Source organism: Gobio gobio, assembly GCF_949357685.1.
Source record: "Gobio gobio genome assembly, chromosome: 5".
Taxonomy (NCBI): domain Eukaryota; kingdom Metazoa; phylum Chordata; class Actinopteri; order Cypriniformes; family Gobionidae; genus Gobio; species Gobio gobio.
The window spans coordinates 14,760,483-14,780,696 of NC_137101.1; the positions used below are offsets into that span (position 1 = coordinate 14,760,483).

General features: G+C 35.5%; 2 protein-coding genes across 2 annotated transcripts; both read right to left on the minus strand.

The window, feature by feature from the left end:
• Nucleotides 1–89: 89 nt before the first annotated feature.
• irak3 (interleukin-1 receptor-associated kinase 3) lies at nucleotides 90–7,706 on the minus strand. The gene is made up of 13 exons (XM_079817591.1): nucleotides 7,487–7,706; nucleotides 6,810–6,992; nucleotides 6,204–6,247; nucleotides 5,920–5,989; nucleotides 5,568–5,719; nucleotides 3,956–4,020; nucleotides 3,742–3,853; nucleotides 3,532–3,650; nucleotides 3,245–3,443; nucleotides 3,015–3,077; nucleotides 1,602–1,769; nucleotides 1,086–1,530; nucleotides 90–980 (listed from the first exon to the last, which is right to left on the minus strand). Exons 1-13 carry the CDS (start codon nucleotides 7,599–7,601, stop codon nucleotides 844–846), a joined length of 1,872 nt encoding a protein of 623 aa, XP_079673717.1. The 5' UTR covers nucleotides 7,602–7,706; the 3' UTR covers nucleotides 90–843.
• A 2,485-nt stretch (nucleotides 7,707–10,191) lies between these two features.
• On the minus strand, nucleotides 10,192–12,151 carry b2m (beta-2-microglobulin). The gene is made up of 4 exons (XM_079818207.1): nucleotides 11,995–12,151; nucleotides 10,960–11,232; nucleotides 10,828–10,871; nucleotides 10,192–10,702 (listed from the first exon to the last, which is right to left on the minus strand). The coding sequence occupies exons 1-3, from the start codon at nucleotides 12,056–12,058 to the stop codon at nucleotides 10,858–10,860; spliced, it is 351 nt and encodes a 116-aa protein (XP_079674333.1). The 5' UTR covers nucleotides 12,059–12,151; the 3' UTR covers nucleotides 10,192–10,702; nucleotides 10,828–10,857.
• Between the last annotated feature and the right edge of the window lie 8,063 nt (nucleotides 12,152–20,214).

The window sequence follows — 20,214 nt, forward strand, 5'->3', positions numbered from 1 at the left end:
TTTCGTTTTTAATTCGCGCTTCTTCTCATCTATGATATTACTGCACAACTCACCAGCCAATCAGATAACCCCGCAGTAACACCACACGTATTGTTGTTGCTTTCGTTCTCTTTATTATGACAAAAACACGGTAGATTATTGTCATTGGTTGAAATATCTACGCACATTAAATCAAAAGTGAGTTCTTAATTATACTTAAAGTCGTTAAAAACAAACTATAGAAAGCTTTGCATAGGGATTTCTTGACACTATCAACACAGAAAAAAACGGCGTCAAAACAGCACTGGGGCAGTAGGCTACCCTTAAAATGACATCTTTGTACCTTTTTTACTCCTAAAAGGTGCATATTAATACCTCAGAGTACAAATACGTGACCTTTTTGTGGTAAAAAATAAATAAATTTGACACCCTTTTTCTCTGTGTCGGGAAGATGCAATGATTTAATCTTTAGTCATTAAAACATTGGTTTAACCAATTAGAAATAAGCATCAGGCAACTATTATAAATGACCACCACTCCATAAAATGACATTAGGCCTAGTTGTAAGCCTCAGCATAAAATTATTTATAATATTTTCAAAGAACAAATTTTATAGGCTATAATATCCACATTATGTATCTTCTTTTTTTAAAACACAGATTGAGGATATGTTATAAAGTAGCTATAGGCTCTCTCTATACTTTCATTTAAAGTAGATAAATATAAAAAATATTTTTAAAACATAAAAAAAAGGTTTAAATACAGCACAAAAAAACTAATATTTCAACAAAATGTACACCAACCCCCCCCTGCTGATTAAAATCCCAGAGTTTATTTTTTATAGAGATATCCGACCCAGGTGCTTCACTCTGAATTAAGTGAAAGAAGTTCTTCTGTTTTTATCAGCCCCTGGTTGTACAGGTGAATTTTATTCTTCATTTTCTCTTTTGCTGGATTCCTGATGTCACCCTGAGAGGGCAGGGCATCATCCCCATCATCATCTGAAACAGAAAAATGTTGTATATTATTTCTGGACATAAATTAGTCAATGAAACCTGACACTTCCAGACAGGTTTCCCTGTGTATTCTTCCTTGACTCTACTTGCCTAGAGTGACATATAAAACAGATCGACTGAAGCCATTGGCGCAGCAGTCCTCACACCCCTGCACTCCAGTTCCAGCGGTACAGCTGCACTCCACCGGCCAACTTCCATATAAGTCCAGGCGAGGTGCAGAGTCTGCCTGGAGATTTTGTGATGCTGAAACCACACTATCATTTTCCTGGCGAGATTCCCTGGGGGAGTGCGACAAGTCCAGATCTCCTAAACTCAGGAAAGTGACTTCAGACTGGCTGCACTCGCAGGGTTCTGCCAGTTTGGGAACTCTGGGTTCCACCGTTGGGCTGTACATTTCATCATCTTCAATAGGGAGGCTTAGACCCGGACTGTAGCCGTTGTATGGCCACTGAAGAAAGATCGTATCGTCTAGGGTGTGTGGTTGGTCCTCAGTGGGTGCAGGCATGGGAAGAAGTTGGCTTAGTCTCTGAAGCACCTGGAGAGGAATGAAATGTTTATATATGTTTATATGTGTATATATTTGAGTAAATGAGAACATTTACTAACCACTTCCATGGTCGCCCTTGCTCGCATTCTGCTGACTGTGCACTCTAGTCCGATTCGGAGCAGAGAAAGTGCCACCGCAGGAAGCCAGTGCTCAACTTTGGGATCTAAAAACCGCAGACAGGCATCCACAGAGCCCTTTTCCTCAAACTCTGAATGCAGTACGTCTCTCTAACGAAATGCATGGGCACAAGTCAGTGAAGGGCACAGTTCTGTTGTCATCAATTCTATTAATGTAAAATATAAAGTATACAAACGGATTAATATGAGGAATCAACATTTTCTTCCATTATTTGAGATAAGAGATCATTGAACTGTTAAAGCATACTGTAAATAAAACCTAATTTCATAAAACATTGATCATTAAAGGGATAGTTCAATTCTGTCATCTTTTACTCACCCTCATGTTGTTCCAAAATTTGTATGAATTTCTTTCTTCTGCTGAACACAAAAGAAGATATTTTGAAGATTGTTGAGGGTGAGTAAATGAACAGAATTTTCATTTTTGGGTGAACTATCCCTTTAATATAATTAAATAAAAAATATTATATACTGTATCTCACAGTGATATTGTCAAATATTCAAATATTTTTTTTCCTTCAGAAATCATTCTAATATGCTGATTTGGTGCTCAAAAGCATTTCTTATTATTATCAATGTTGAAAACCATTGTGCTGATTAATATTTTTATATTTTTGTGGAAAGTAGCCTCTTCAGGATACTTCGATGTATAGAAAAGCATTTATTAGAATTAGATTAGATTTTGTATGTCACTTTTGATAAATTTAAAGCTTCTTTGATAAATAAAACTATTATAAAAGTATTAATGTCTTTCAAAAAACCTTATAGACCATAAACTTTTGAACAATGTGTGTGTGCGTGTGTGTGTGTGTGTGTGTGTGTGTGTGTGTGTGTGTATATATATATATAAAAACACACACACACACACACATACTGAACAAAATTATAAATGCAACACTTTTGTTGTGGCATATTTTAATATGGCACGAAATTATACATTATAAACGCAACACTTTTGTGTGGCATATTTTAGAGTGGCCATTTATTTTGGCCAGCCTAAGGCACACCTGTCCAATAATCATGCTGTCTAATCAGCATCTTGATATGCCACACATGTGAGGTGGATGGATTATCTATAATAATATAGAAGTGCTCATTAACACAGATTTAGACAGATTTGTGAACAATATTTGAGAGAAATAGTCCTTTTGTGTACATAGAAAAAGTCTTAGATCTTTGAGTTCAGCTCATTAAAAATGGGGGCAAAAACAAAAGTGTTGCATTTATAATTTTGTTCAGTGTATATGTGTGTGTTTTGTGTGTGTGTTTTTTTATATCTGCATTGTTTTGGCAAGTAAAAATATTTAATGTTTTGTTCCTGAAACGGATTCTTACCAAAAACACGTTCTTTCCTGTTTCCTGTTTCACCTTCTGTCCTGTACATGTCTCTAATATAACCTACAAGCATAAAAACATTTAAGAAACCAAAAATACGAGCTGAATAATGTTGGGGGGGCTGTCATGACTGGTAAGTAATAAATGAGAAAGAAATATTTATAGCCAGTATTCTGCAGGTGGAACTGAATTGTTACCATTCAAATTCTGACGTTAATCTTTGAACTCACCATGCCAAGGCTGTAAACGTCAAGTTTGACTGACAGCTTGCCATCACGGATGTACTCCTCTGGGAGATAGCCAAGGTTGCTATGTGACCCGGTGTCCATGACGATGGTGTAGCTCTGGTCGACAGAGTGGGGTCTCAGCCGAGCTAATCCAAAATCCGATAACTTGGGCTGCAGGTGCTCATCCAAGAGTATGTTTGAACTGTGAACAGAGCAGAGAACAAGCTCATTTCAATGCATCACTTTGACTGGGCAACTCCAAATTTGTAGCTATGGCTTCAAACTGGCACCTCGTAATGTTTCCACAAATAACCATGCACGGTTGTGCAGTGTGTAGATGGTGGACTGCCTTTGCGGTGCCTTTTATGATGTTCAGCCTTTCCTGCCACGATAAAGGGCTCTCAACTTCCTGTAACAAAGACAAGAGTAGAGGCTATGAGAATCCATGACGTAATCTATACTTTACTATAAAAATGTTAGTTTGCTGGCAGATGATTTACCTCATGAAGCCTGTGGAACAACGATCCGTTATGAAGGTACGGATAAACTAAACAGAAGTGATCCGTCTCTGAAAAGCTGCCCCATAACTCCAAGATATTAGGATGCTGATAACTAAGCAGACAAAAATGAGAACAGTTGATAATATGATAAACACACCATTTGAATATGATCAAGTAGATTGTAGACTATAATATTAATAATGACTGAACCTACAGTTGTAGAACTTCAATTTCTTTGGTGAATTTTTCCCACAACGCCTTCCAATTAGCTTTATTTTCCTGTTCATATAATAAAGAATTTGATCAGTGTTTTATAAAAATATGTAAAGGTTATATGACCTGTTTGAAAACATTCACAGTAAAATATCAGTTTCCCCATTTTCCACAGTAAAATCATTTCCATCAGTTAATTCTAATACATTATACTTACATTGTTATTATTATTACTATTATGTTCTTGTATTATTTACTATTTTATTATGCATTTTGTTTTTATAGTATTTTATTATTCATTTTATATAGAACTGCCAGAAAATAACATGAAGTGATGTAACAGATGAATGTGCAAATACAGGTAAATAAATAAAAAAATTGGTCTTTGAAGAAGTAGATAAGTTGTAATAATATGTTTTGGAATATATTTATGGAAGCTTGTTTTGCGACTTTTTCTCTGACTTTTTTCCCCTCACAATTGTGAGTTTATAATTTGCAATTCTGACTTTATTTCTCAAAATTGTGAGTTATAAAGACCGAATTGCCAGATATGAACTTGCAATTCTGAGAAAAAGTATTCTCGCATTTCAGACTTTATAACTCACATATATATATATATATATATATATCGATCAGGCATAACATTATAACATAGGTGAAGTGAATAACTAATTATATCTTCATCAGGGCACCTGTTAGTGGGTGGGATATATTAGGCAGCAAGTGAACATTTTGTTATCAAACTTGATGTGTTAGAAGCAGGAAAAGGGCAAGTGTAAGGATTTGAGTGAGTTTGACAAGGGACAAATTGTGATGGCTAGACCAGTGGTTTTCAAGCCTGTCCTGGAGGCACACCAGCCCTGCACAATTTGTATGTCTCCCTTATCAGACACACCCAATTTAGTTCTTGCAGTCTCTACTAATGAGCTGATGAGTTGATTCAAGTGTGATAAATGAGGGAGACACACAAAATGTGCAGGGCAGGGGTGCCTCCAGGACAGATTTGAAGACCACCGGGCTAGACGACTGGGTCAGAGCATCTCCAAAACTGCAGCTCTTGTGGGGTGTTCCCAGTCTGCAGTGGTAAGTATCTATCAAAAGTTCTCCAAACAGACGAGCTACTGTAGCTCAAATTGCTCAAGAAGCAATGCTGGCTCTGATAGAAAGGTGTCAGAATACACAGTGCATCGCAGTTCGTTGCGTGTGGGGCTGCATAGTCAACAGTCAGGAATTTGAGGAGCACAACAACGAGTTTGAGGTGTTGACTTGGCCTCCAAATTCCCCAGATCTCAATCCAATCGAGCATCTGTGGGATGTGCTGAACAAAAAAGTCCATTCCATGGAGGCCCCACCTCGCATCTCACAGGACTTAAAGGATCTGCTGCAAACATCTTGTGCCAGATACTACAGCACACCTTTAGGGGTCTAGTGGAGTCCATGTCTCGATGGGTCAGGGCTGTTTTGGCAGCAAAAGGGGGACCAACACACAAATAATGTTGTGTGTAATGATCAGTGTGTGTGTATAAATATATATCTCACAATTGCGAGAAATACTTTTTCGTTGAATAGTCCATGGTGAAAACAAGTTTCCATAGATTTGAATAGGTTAGAACCTGTTTGAAAACTTTCACAGCAAAAGATCTCTTTCCCCATCTTCCGCAGTAGACCTCGGCGAACACGCTTCCTCCGATTTTGAAGTCCTGGTGGAAATGTCTCGTTCCCTCTATGACATCTGAATATGTGATGAAATACTTCTGTTTTTCACCTATACGATAGACAAATAAGGTTTAATCTCATATCCTCATGAAACCACTTAAAACAGAAATGAAATTTTTGACCTAATATCTAGAATGACATGCAGTTAGTACATGTATTACCGCTACATGTGCAATAATGCTAACTAAAGCAAAGACAACAGTCAAATACAAATGTTCTTGTACTTAAGTGCTTGTGTAAGCAAATTACCTTTAACAGAAACAGACTCTGGATGAAGAGCTGCAGCAGTTTGACAGGATTTCTCAGTATTTGGCAGATGCTGATTGGAAAATGAAAAAATATAGAGAGAGATAGGGTGAATGTAAAAACATATATTCATAATGTGACTAAATTCTTGCTAGATTCAATTGAACATCTAGATTTTGCGAGCAATTCTTGCTAAGAATCCTAAACCACAACAAAGTCAAGCATCTGACCAGCATCTTCTTTAAAAATCTGCAGATATAACAGCATCAAAAAGACAAAAACATTACCGTGGTACAGAGAGGGGGCGAGGATGACTTCAGCACACATGAGTCTAGAAAATAATCAAAATGTTACTGTTTGTTATACAGAGGCAGTTTCATTACGTCATCTTTCCAATGGCGTGTGGTTTTGTGGAGGATACGATAGGTTAGAACTGTGGGTTTCATGCACGACTGGTTATTTAAATCGCATGCTTTGTTTTTGCATCCAGTTCGCAACATATTTAGATTTGTCAAGTTCCTCTTTAAAGTCAAATATACGTTGCAAATCTATAGTAACACTAGCTGAACTAGAAGCTTTTGTGACTTATAAGAGGAAGTTTAAGAGGCAGTAAAATGTAAACAAATCTTACAAGAATTTCCCCATAAATATTAGTTCCTACAGTTATTGCTACTACTAAACTAATAATAAGAATAATAAGAATAAGAATAAACATCCACTTTAAAGCATTCAGACTCATGCTTTAATTTTTGCCATTTTAAGTTTTATATTTACTGTAGTTAGTTATATTGTACGATTACAGTAGCAACTATTTTAGCATAAACTAGTCATCATGGCGCATTATCATAAAGGGAAACATCATTAGAATTAGATTCTTCCTTTTAAGATGTTACCTTGTGACTGAAACAGACTCGTGGCTCGAGCATGACCCATCTCGCCCAGAACCTTCAGCAGATCCCCCACTCTTTTATTCTGCTGGGCCCACGACCACATGAGCTCTTGGGTTGGACTTTTCCCAGCAGCCGCGTACATTTCGGTGCATCTCACCTCCAGCAGACTGGGAAGGATGCGAGCAGCTGGAAGGAGTCAGACTGGGATGAATATCAGAAAATGTTTCCCACAAAATTCAATGAAGAACCTCACTGTTGGAAGATCCAGCTTAATATCTGGGAGTTGTTTTGTGTTTCTAGCTGGTTCCAGCTGATCATTAGTCTGTTGAACAATGTTCTGAAAACCAATTTGACCACCGTTTATGAGGACAACAAAGTAAAAGCTGGATTGTTGATGGTAGATCATCTTGGACCAGTTAATGACTAGTCTGGACCAACTAAATAACATCGTGTGCTAGGACCAATGATTAGCTTTGACCAACTAATGTCCAGCTAATTAACATGTTAAAAAAGGCTTGAACAGTATCTTCCAGCGGCTATAAATGAACACATAAACATCAACACATTCCCAAGGAAGAGCAATTATAGGGAAATTAATAAGACGATTGTTTGCTGAACGGTACTTAAGTAAAGTTGGCCGCATATTCAAAAAACATTGTCATGGTAAAGTGCGTATTTACCTAAAGCTCTCCATCCCAGACTATCGACCCCGCTGTCCATCAGTCTACAGAAAGTCGCCATGAGCACGGGCGGGACGTCGAAGAGGAACGTCGACGGGTCTATTTTACCTGACATCTTTCTCTAGTCGATACCATATACAGGTGTGTGAAGTTTGGTTCGATGTCTCATATCTCTAGGACTTACTCTACAGTGCTCTCTTGTGTTGATAACTCTTGCTACAAAACGGAAATTCCCAAACCCCTCCTACTTCCTCTAAATAATTTCACAAATCGTAAGAGAAAAGTGGCAACCCATTGGTATCACCAGACAATGCTCGATCTTTTAAGGTTGAACATTAGTCTGGGGAGTCTGTTACAAAACAAATCATTTCCAGCAATTCATTTAGTAAATACATCATATAACAAAAACAACAATAACTATTATTATTATTAAGTATTGTATCGTTTACTATTAAATTATAATTAGAACATTATATACCTCATCATGACAACAACAAATAATAATAATAATCATTATTATTGTTATATTATTATTATGAATATCCTTTATCATTTACTATTTTATTATGTTTTTTTGTCTTTTTATACAAATATTTGATTAGCCTACTAATTTAATATATAACAGAAGACAGTAAAAAAAGAAACAATAATTGAATGGCAGATAAATGTACAAATACAGATAGCTAATCATAAAATTAAAAAGCAATTACATGGAAAGTATCATCACTTCTAAATTGTAAAAAAGATGTTTTGAGTCTCTGTCAGTCTCTCTCACAATCAGAGATAAAGTTCATTCATAATTTTCTCCTCATGTCCAGGAGAATCATAAAAGAGTTAGGCCTAGTATACGCAATGAAGTAGTGAAAGAAAATAAGTAGTTAGTGTAAAAGATGAAGTGGTAGGCCTAATACAATTATACATCTATGAAACATTTTGGCCTATGTTGGCCACACATGCGTCTGGTTTACTATCTTTGTGGGGACTCTCCAGACGTAATGGATTTTATACTGTACAAACTGTATATTCTATCCCATTACACCCCTAAACCTACACATCACACAAAACTTTCTGCATTTTTACATTTTAAAAAAAAACTCATCCTGTATGATTTATAAGCTCATGGGGACCTCCCTATGGGTCTGTGTGCATTCAGGTTCCCTACCAGGATAGAAAAACTTGTACACACACACACACACACACACACACACACACACACACACACACACAAAAGTAAATTATAAAAATAAGGACAGAAGTTATTAATCAAAAATGTCAATTATCAGTCTTAATAGGATTTTTAATAAGACATTGTATTCGATATTGCAGATTAATTTAATTAATGTTATAGCTTGGAAAAACTGTAGGTAGGCATGTCTGTCTAAATTTCCATTTTTATACTGCATTCACACAACATAGGGTGACCACCATCAATCAAACCAAATGTGGGACAATTACTAAGTTTGTGTGGGACAATGTGGGACATGTTACCGACACTAAAACATAACCTGAAACTGTTACACAATGTCTATCTAACTTAATAAAAACTTATTCTGCCTTTCAGATGATAAAAATACTGTTCTTTAGTCCCTTCCAGAAAACACCATTACATCACAATGTAACATTTTACATGTCATTTAAATTCAACATCACTGAGCCCAAAGGCAGCAGGCATCAGATCTGACCAAGTCCAATAATGAACAAATAAAATATAAAGCAACATGAAATTAGTTCATTGACAGTCTTATATATTATATTATATATTAAGAATATAACCAATTTACCGAATTATCCATTCGTTTTCTACATGGAACGAACCGCTCCACATTTTGATTGACAGCCATCACAACCTACTAGTGACCGTGTTTACTCCTTTCTTTTCAACCATTGGATATGATTTTAAAAACGGCTATTGTTGTATTTGTGAAAGGCGGGATGTTACGTCTGACGAAGCGCTGTTAAATATGTCTAGGTGAAATACGATGCCGCAAAAAGAATAAATGAAATGCTGACAAGTGGTGAAAATGCTGTGCGGTACAACGCAAAGCGGGACGGGTGGTCACCCTAACACAACATGCAATGTGCATCATTAAAGGTCCATTCTTACATATATATATATATATATATATATATATATATATATATATATATATATATATATATATATATATATATATATATATATATATATATATATATATAAAACATTTTATTTACAAAATGTCTCAAATTACAAAAGCATTTCAGTTTCACGTTTACATAATCTCTGTTATTACTAGTTGATGATGTCAACTCTGCAACGCTTGTGAAGCAGAGGGAGGCGTGTCACCATCACAGGGTTTTCGGGAAGTCATGTGACTTTATCTCAGCGCGCGGCAGACTAGACAATGGCGCGAGATACAAAAAAATGTTGCTTATATATTTTTTTCTGCCTAACGCATTTCAGCCCATTTAAACGAAGATGATACAAAAAACATTGCACAAACTTTAAGGATTGTTTCCTTTTAATATAAAGCGAAACTCTTTTAGGCTATGTCGTCTATTTTTTAATCCAATCACAGTCTTGATCGCTCAGTTGCTAGGCAGACATTTATATTTTAGGTTAGGCAAATACCAGAAATTCAATGAAATCACTATAATGTTGATTTAACTTCAAAGTACAGGCAATAAGACAGTACAGAATATTTTAAGCAAATAAACACAGTTGGTTTAGGTTTTTTTAAACTTTATTTTCCTCTCTTAAAAAAATTACATTTTCTTTGTAGCAATTTGTCGACTTAAATTATTCATATTCAGATTCAGCAACATTTCGATTTGCAGTTGTGAACAAATGTAGTTTAACAAGAGGAAACAACAACTGGTTTAAAAGAGAGAATGGGTTGTAATATTTTGTAATTAGGCTAATTTCAAAATAAAGCCAGAAATAGGCATAAATGTCCCCATTTTAACCAATACATTAGTCTACTTCTACTGCATATAAACAGAATTTACACAAAGAGGAATGAAACCAGTGGGGAAAAAAAACAGAAACTAATCAAAACCCATCCAAACAATAATGTAGCAGCTACTTTGTTTTAAAATTATCTTTATACTTGTGAAGAAAAAGATCGTCAACGAAAACTAAAATCACAGAAATGACGATGTAATTTGTCTTGAGGCTTGTGATTTGGGACAGTAGGATGTTCTCTGTAAATGATGAAAAATGTCAAAAAAATTATCCTAAGAAAAAGAAAGAAAAACACACAGATGTATTCATCTTTACATTTCTGAATGTAATGTATTTTAACGGTAAAAAGAACTTGGTATTGCTATAATTCATTGATAATAAACAAGGTAAGACTTACCACCCTTTGTTTTGCCTTTGATTGTTAGCTTTACATGTTGGACTCTGCAGAAAAGCATAAGATGTTCAATACACATGCTATATGTAATAAAAAAGGTAGGCCCTATCTTAGAAATACATACATAACACTCACCCCAAACTATTTTCTTTGTCGCGCCCATGTGCCGAACGCTGCAGGAGTAATCTTCACCTTTCTGTGGTGTGAAAGAGACGCTCTTGGTGAGGTGAAATTGCCAGCCCTTTTCGAAGGCCAGGTCGGTCTGCTGGGAGTTAGGGATAGGCTCTCCATTTTTCATCAGTTCAATGGAGATATCAGGAGGATGGAAACCACTCACATAACAGATCAGGGTGTTCCCTTTTCCATACTCTCCTGGAAAATGGCTGTACACCTGAATCTTGGGACTGGCTAAAAATTGAATTTAAAATATTAGTTTACAAAGATAACACGTAAGTAAAGTAAATATTGTCATAAAAAAAGAGAAGATTGTTCATTTGAAATAGAATTCTGCATTCAAAAGCTGAATAAAAATACAATTCAAACTTCCTGACTCCACGAAACGAAACAAACAACATAAGAATTCCTCATTCGCATTGCAGACAAAAAAAGAAAAACGTGATGTCTTTACAGGCCTACAATCCGTTTAGCTTAGTTGTTGTTATATAAAACATATAACACTGTAGAAAAAGTTCTACCTTAACTTTTTAAGTACTATTAACATGGATGTTTAAGTCATTTAAACTTAAATTACATTAAACTACATTGCATTAAATTAGACTTAAAAATTTTTGTTGAATCTAACTAGTAATATAATGACTTGTAAAAAAAGTTGAAAATTGCTTATAGCAATGTAAAAACATATGTCGTTAACTTATTGATCATATCTTTTTTACAGTGCACTAATATGCATAAATTGATGCGTTTAAATCACAGTAAGATGTATGATTATCATATAAGCGACATGACACATTGTTTTATATTCTAAATGAAGGCAAGAAAGAAATATTAATTAAATCACTCCTATAGATACATACATACATAGACATAACAAATATACTGATACTTTAAGAATCCTCAAGGGGAAATCCAGTCAGCAGAAAGAGTCAACAATACAGTACAATAAACAAACAATACAATCCAGAATTCACATAAGCTATATGAATTACTTACACAATTTTCCTTGTACAGTGACGTACAGGACACAAAACAGGGCAAAAGAGACAAGTGATCGCATTTTGCCGATTTTTTCAGAGAGAGCCAATGAGTATCCTTTACCTCTCAGGTCTACAGCAGTTAATATTGAAAGTAAAAAACCAGTAACCTTAAATGCACTGTCACCACCGACACAAGCACAGCCTCCAAGACGACAGGGAAGCCAATAGCAAAATTCATACAAGTTGTTGCTGGGTGGATTTGATCTAGGGAGGTTATACAGGCTGTGGCACTGGTCTGGTGGAAAACAGTCCCTTTGGAAATACCCTAATTTACCCAAACAATAATAAGACACCTCCCTCTTCTTCTTCATCAACAAAAACGATCCACCATTATGTAAACGCCATGAGCCAAAACAATTCAATAACCAATTGTTAGGTAAAGTAAATTGGCAAACATAGGCAATCGTAATATTATTTAAAAGAGCAAACGGTAGTGAAATGAGTTAAATTGCAAAAACTATTTAAAGCATTTTAATTGTAATAATTTTATAATTAAATTACAATACATTTTTACATATAAACTGAAAGACTGTATTTAGAAAAAAATAAATAAAAAAATAACAAATATATATATATATACAGTCATGTGAAAAAAGTATACCCTTTAGAATTCTATAGTTTTACGTATCAGAAGATAATAAAAAATCCTCTGGTCGTTAGCAGGTCTTAAAATTATAAATACAACCTGAGATGATGAACAACAAACTACACCTTGATTCTTTTCTTTTTCAGCCATTAAGTTGTAGATTTGCTGGTGTGCTTGGGATCATTGTCCTGTTGCACGACCCAATATCGACCAAGCTTTAGCTGTCGGACAGATGGTCACACATTTGACTCTAGAATACTTTGGTATACAGAGCAGTTCATGGTCGACTCAATGACTGCAAGCTGCCCAGCAAAACAAGACAAAAATCATCAACCCTTCATCAGCGTGATGGACAGTTTGTATCAGGTGTTTGTGCTGATATGCTGTGTTTAGCGCCTTATGGCCAAACATCTCCATGTTGGTCTCATCTGTCCAAAGGCCATTGTTCCAGAAGTCATGAGGTTTGTTCAGATGCAACTTTGCAAACCTAAGCCGTGCCGCCATGTTCTTTTTAGAGAGAAGAGGATTTCTCCTGGCAACTCTTCCAAACATGCCGTACTTGTTCGCTCTTTTTCTAATTGTACTGCCTTTAACATTTAACATGCAAAATGAGGCCTGTAGAGTCTGAGATGTAGCTCTTGGGTTTTTTTGCAGTTTCTCTAAGCAGTGCACGGTTTGACCTTGGGGTGAATTTGCTGGAACGTCCACTCCTGGGAAGATTGGCAACTGTCTTGAATGTTTTCAACTTGTGAATAATCTTCCTCACTGTAGAATGATGGACTTCAAATTGTTTGGAAAGGGCAGTGTAACCCTTCTCAGATTGATAGCAGCAACAATTGCTTCTCTAAGATCTTTGCTGATGTCTTTCCTCCTTGGTATTGCGTTAACACGCATCTGAATGCTCCAGACCAGCAAACTGCCAAAACTTCTGCCTTTATAGAGGTGATCACACTTTCTGATGATCAATTAATCAAAGACATTTGATTAGCAGCGCCTGACTGCTACTCACCCTCTTAATTCCTATGGAAGCCAGAAGAGTGTACTTATAAGTACTGTATGTCACACATGGCTTCTCCATTTTGGCCTAGTTTTTGTTAACAAATAATGATAGAGTATATCATGTCATGTTGTTCATCTGAGGTTGTGTTTACCTAATTTTAAAACCTGCCAAGGACCAGATGATTTTTTTTATTATATCCTGATATATAAAACCATAAAATTCAATCGGGTGTCCTTTCTTTTTCACTTTTACGCATGACAATTCTGCTGCAGGGAAGGTACAGTAGGGAAGTCCCCCTAGCAGATCTAGGCAGGTGGTGCTGGGGAAGGTGGAGGGCTAGGAAAATTCCAATGGCACTCTGCACTGAGTTGAGCCAGTTCGAAACAAAAATAAATAGGTTACGCAGATACAACAAACAGATCAATTGGCAAAAGCATCCGGCTTTAAGAGAATCAGCTGCTCCTAAGAGTTTCATGACTGAACTATATATATATATATATATATATATATATATATATATATATATATATATATATATATATATATATATATATATATATATAATTACCTTTTAAAAGTGAATAATTATGTTTCAGTACATGAATAATCAGTTTTGTGTATAACGAGTTTGTGATTTATGTCAAGCCCTATATATGCAGCAAAGCAGATTCTAATGTAATATTGTCCTTGATTCCCTAACATTTCTGTACGTCTATTACTGGGGAAAAGAACACTGTGAGAACATCACAATTCAGAAAAAGCAATTAATAAAAGTTTCTTTTTGGGGCAGAGTGCAAAGCGAATGCCTCAATCTGTAAATCTAAGACTGGTAAAAAAAAAATGCAGAGCTAAATAAAGCATCAGCCATAGGGATGTTGAAGTTATCCCTGTTCCTCTGGCTTTTGGGTTGTATGGAATATAGCGGTGAGCCAGAGCAATAAAGAAACGCATATGAATTGTGGCTTGGCTTGGATGCCAGATTCCCTGCCACAACATTCTTCATCTCAGTCTCTATGGATACTAAGCACAATATTATGACACTGTGCTTTGTGTTGATCTGTAATCCAATGTATTAAACTGCTGGGAAAAAATGTCTAAAACTCTACTTTATGCACTTTTTGTGCTGTCTGCTTTGGAAGTGCTTTCACTTTAAGTTCAAAAGTGAAGGATGTTTCCTTGTGCGTTGGTTTGTTTGGGCAATTGAATGAAACCAAAGCAGATTTACCAGCCTGGGCACATTCAGATTTGCCATCTTTGCCTTCTGATAAATAGTTAGAATACTGCAAGTCGATAGATAGAAAGATTCAAGTCAGTTTAATGTCATTTAAGTTTAAATGACTTAAACAAAAAAGTTGATAGTACTTATAAAGATTTTTTTTCCCCCGTTCATATAAATCTATGTGTGTACTTGCCACTTGGTTTCATATTTATATTTTTTAAATGAACTTTATTTGAGTGCTGCTTAAGTGTTCAAATACATTTGGAGCCACTGTATAAACAAAAAGTGAAAGTAGATTCCCAGGCTTGAACAAAGCTTGATCTCCGAGAAATCATGTGATAAAGTCTGTTTTGTTTTTTGTATTGTAGCCTACCTACGTTATGTTACATATACGGAAGTAAATCTAGAGAACAACTATTGCCCAATATTGGCTCTATATCCAAATCGAAAATGAAAATTGTAAATGAACATCACCTGATAATCGAGTGGGGGTTTTGTTGTTGTTGTTTGGTATTTGTGGTTAAACACTCAAACTTGTACTTCTGTAGATCTCAAAATATAAGGCATGCTTGCAATTGCACATTTTGTCCCACTAGCTGTCAGCATTGTACCAGCATTTCAGGTGAAACTGAAGACATGCACAGAATGAAATTGAAGTCAGGCAGTGAAAACTGAGTTTGAACTGAACATACCTACCTCAGATTTAGATGGGTTTATTTCATTGAGTCACAAACCTTTATATAAAACAAGCTCATCATAAAGCTATAAAATCTAATGATTGACTTGTTCAAGTGACATCCAGCACACATCATGTGACAAATATATATTTCTTTCCCCATCAAAGTCTATCCAATTTTTAGTTAATGTCCCTCTCCAGTAACTGAAGATCAATTAGCAGCCTTTAGTTAATGTAAAACAGAGGAAGCCATGATTCTCTGCTCAGATAGACGTTCACTCAAACGTAACACCACCTTGTTTCGACTCATTTTGCACCTGTCTCATTTTTCATGTCTCTATCTAGAGTGCACCACAAATCTTGAGAGTTTGCGGTGTAGCCGACTGGGAGTGTGGTTCAAGCATGTGGTAGCGTTCACAACCTCATAAAGGCTGCAGACAGAGACCATAACAAAACCATCAGCCTTTATAGGAGGGATTTTACTGTCTGCAATGACAATAGAGGCGCACTTTTAGTCTGTCTGTACATAAATACAGTTCTTTTCACTGCAAAAGAAAAAAGAAAGAAAAGAAAAAAGAAGTCTAGACTTCTTGCACAGCGGTCACAAACCTGCTTAGTGTCTTACAAATAAACATTCCAAAAGGGGAGATGTCATAATAAAACCATTTTGGGTTCCCAAATAACCAGAATCCCGCCTGCACGTGCTATCGGAAATACCGTAATGAATGCACCCTCTCAAGTTTTATTTACTAGTACTACTAAGAAGCTTGGGGATCATTTTGATAGGCCCCCAGACGGCCCAAAGTGGCATGTTGTTACCTATGGTTGTTACTAGTTTCTGTTTTTAAAAATGTAATAATTACTGTAAATAATGAGTTTAATGAGTTTCCATGAATTAGATGTACATTTCAGACAGCTTTGATTTTATTAAAACCTATAGGTTAGTTGAGTGAAACCACATATGACATATCTTCAATTAAAATATGGATCATTAAATATGTAAATATTCATATGCCTGAACATAAGTCACAGAATCATTTTACCTTCCAGATGAATCTCTTTTACTGGGATTCTGCTTTGTCTGTCATTGATTATTCAATTATTCAACCAAACTGTCAAAATTCAATTTTAAACAGAATAGTTGATTTAGCATGGCCTCTTTAAATAATTTGACATTTTGTTCTAGAACTACTAAATTAGCATATGTTTCTATTTATTTCCTATAATAACACATTGGGTGATGCCTCATCATCTTCCACATGCTAAACTTATATCTAAATATTTTACCATTTAAAAGTAAATGCGCATTGTTCTTAAAGGGATAGTTCACCCAAAAAATGAAAATTCTCTCATCATTTAAAATTAGTTGATTTGACAAATGATAAAAAGTTGTGGGGGAAGATACCCCCCTTAAAACATGTTGTTCCAAACCTGTATCCAAATTTTTCCTTTGCTGAACACAAAAGAAGATATTTTGAAGAATGTCAGTAACCAAACAGTTGATGGACCTCACTGACTTCTATTGAATTTTTTTCCAAGTCAGTGTGGTCCATCAACTGTTTGGTTACCCATATTCTTCAAAATATCTTCTATGTTCCGCAGAATAAAGAAATTCATACAGGTTTGGAACAACATGAGGGTGAGATGAGGACCAAATTTAAATTTTTGGGTGAACTATCCCTTTAAGGGGGGTATCTTCCCCCATGTTACCCTACTATTTGCCTGAAATTTCAGAATCGTCAGCAAGCTGACAATCTAGATATTGCAGTGAATGTTTATACATTGTAAACAATTATTTTCATCATTTGTTATCGCAACTTTTTATCATTTGTCAAATCAACTAATTAATGGGGTTCAGATAACATAATATTATGAGTTTCTGTTTATTAAACCAATCTCCCTTGTTGTATTAACTCAAATTTTCCATTTTCAATTAACTCACAATTTGAAGGCAACCAGGTAACTTACTTTTTTAAGTTAAACCAACAATATATATATTTTTTTTTACAATGTATGATTGTCCACGAATGGGACACTACTATTTATTCAAAATTAAATATCTTTACATTTTGGCTTTAATAAGATTTCCTCAAGAAACAAGAAGAATAAACCTGGTTTTCTCCATGATTCCTATTCTTTCCGACAACAAAGCTCGTAATCACGCCTTCAGAAGGTGGGAAGTAGGACATTTCCGATAGTACGTGAAGGCAGCATTAGAAGAATAATTTTTTCCTAAGTGAAGAAACTTTTGTGCAATTGAAAGGTTCCATGAATGTTAAAGGTTATTCATATGGAACTGCTAATAAAAGAACCTTTATTTTTAAGAGTAGCCTAGCCAGTGCTAAATCTTAAATATCTCTCCTTGATTTTACGCCATGTTTTAAAAGGTTAAAATATCCTAAAACGTTCTGCTTATTTCCAAGTTTAAATCAGATTTTGAATCCCAGATTTTAATTGTCAGACTGTTGGACCGCACTGTGTACATCGTCTCCTAGTTTATGGGACAATGTTGCAGCTAAACCAACGGAAAGTAGTTTTATTACATGGTTTTGTTGTTGCTATAAGTGATGGAATGCAATCAAACATTTGTCGTGGAATTCTTGGAGTTACTCTAGAATTCCCAGACTTCCCGGTCGGTTCTATTAGCGCTGGGAATGAAAGCCAGATTCTGTAGTACAGGGTGGTTTAGAGAGATGGAGGGAGGGAGGTTCCAGCCATGCGGTTTGGTCTCCCCGCCAAGACTGTGCTTCATTAAAATGAGGTCATTTACAGAGCCAGGAAGGAAAGGGAAAGAGAGGGAGCGAAGGAATGAGACAGGCGAGTGAAAAGAGAGATAGACCCATTGAGGGAGGAGGCGGTAATGGAGGCGAGTTGGGTGGCGGGTGGAGGGGGGCTGGCAAAATGAAACCAAGATGAGTCACAGAGACCAAGAACAAGAAAGAAAGAGGGAGAGGAGGAAAGGGAAATCGTTCCTCGATGACTGTGCGAGTGCGGCCGGATTGTGCGGAGCGGCACGCGAGCTCACGGTGCGGGTGACGGCGGGATGAGTCAGGACCGCCGGCGTGAGTCAGTGACACTCGGGTCAGACACACCCTCAAACAGAAGCGCACAAACACTGATCAGTCATACAGAGTAAACAAACACATATTCATGCAGCCTGGTGCACTAAGTAGAACGCACTGCTTGAAAACCATTCATAAATACACACTAACATGGAAAATCATACTCATATTTATGTAGCAGTTAAAAACAGTTTAATGGTCTTACACGCCTAAATGACACACTGAGGTTTCACTCTATGGTTCTAAAATCTATACTTTTATATAGTTTTGCAAATAACTGCATATTTAACTAGCAACTGATCTCCATTTTTATGTCTCTTATATCACCATGCGCATAAATATTTGGTAACACTTTATTTTTTACAGTGTCCCTGTTACACATTCTACATGTAGTTACTATATAGTAATAACAGTCAATTATGCATAGTTACATGCAACTAACCCTAAACCAAACCATAACCCTAATTATATGGTATAAGTACATGCAATGAATTACTATTACTTAATTGTATTATTATACTGTAACAAGGACACCTTAATATAAAGTGGGTTACTCTTTATTTGAAGGTGTCATTGTTAGTGTAATAGAACTAATATTAATGAACTACAAGTGCTTACTTTAGGATTAGGGTTTAGTTGGGGGTTAGTTGCATGTAATTATGCATAATTTACTGTTATTACTATGGTAAGTACATGTAACATGTAACAAGGACACTGATACCAAATAAAGTGTTACCCAATATTTTGTTTACATTTATTTATTTTTTGGTAATGTGATTATCCCTTACATGAACACAATCTGCTGCAATAGAAAAACACAAATAATAATAAAATAATAATAAACAGTGTATTTTACATAACTTTAGATTATTTATTTAAAATATAATAATTTTAAATTACACTGTAAAAAAAATCCCCGTAAAATATACGGTAAAAAAACGGCAGCGGTGGTTGCCAGAACTTTACCGTAAAAAAAATACGGTAGAAACATTTGAGATTTTACGGGATGGCACTTAGTTTATTAAGTGTTTATTTTATAGTTTAGTCTATTTTACAGTTAAAAAACATTAATTTAAAGGTTTATATTGTAATAATTACCTGTACACTATAAAAAATTTACGGTAAAAAGAACGTATTTCATTAATTGAAATAATGTTAAATGACCAACCTTTTGAAATACTAATATCTGTTATGTACCTTGGATACTGACAACCACCAATCACAGAGGTGATGAGAGTCACATGATGAATCAAAGCTCATCACAAGCAGCTGTTCGAAGGACAATATTAATATGTAGCAGGTGCGCAGTGTCATTCACACAAACACTAAACACCATCATGGTAACACACATAACATTTTTAAAAAGCAATAAACATTAATTTAACAACATTAGATGGAACATAAAACCCTAATGTACATAACTGATTAGAAAAAAATAAGAAGAAACACAGTTATTTCAACGAAAATACATCAAATGCGAAGTGTCACGCAGGGAATTCTGGGAATGTCAATTTACGGTTCTTCACTGTAAATTACACAACGACTAGTTCGTTTTCACTTCCAAAAACTGAAAAATGTAACGGTATTTTACAGTAAAATTTAATTAAATGTAAGGTTAGATCTATTACAGTTA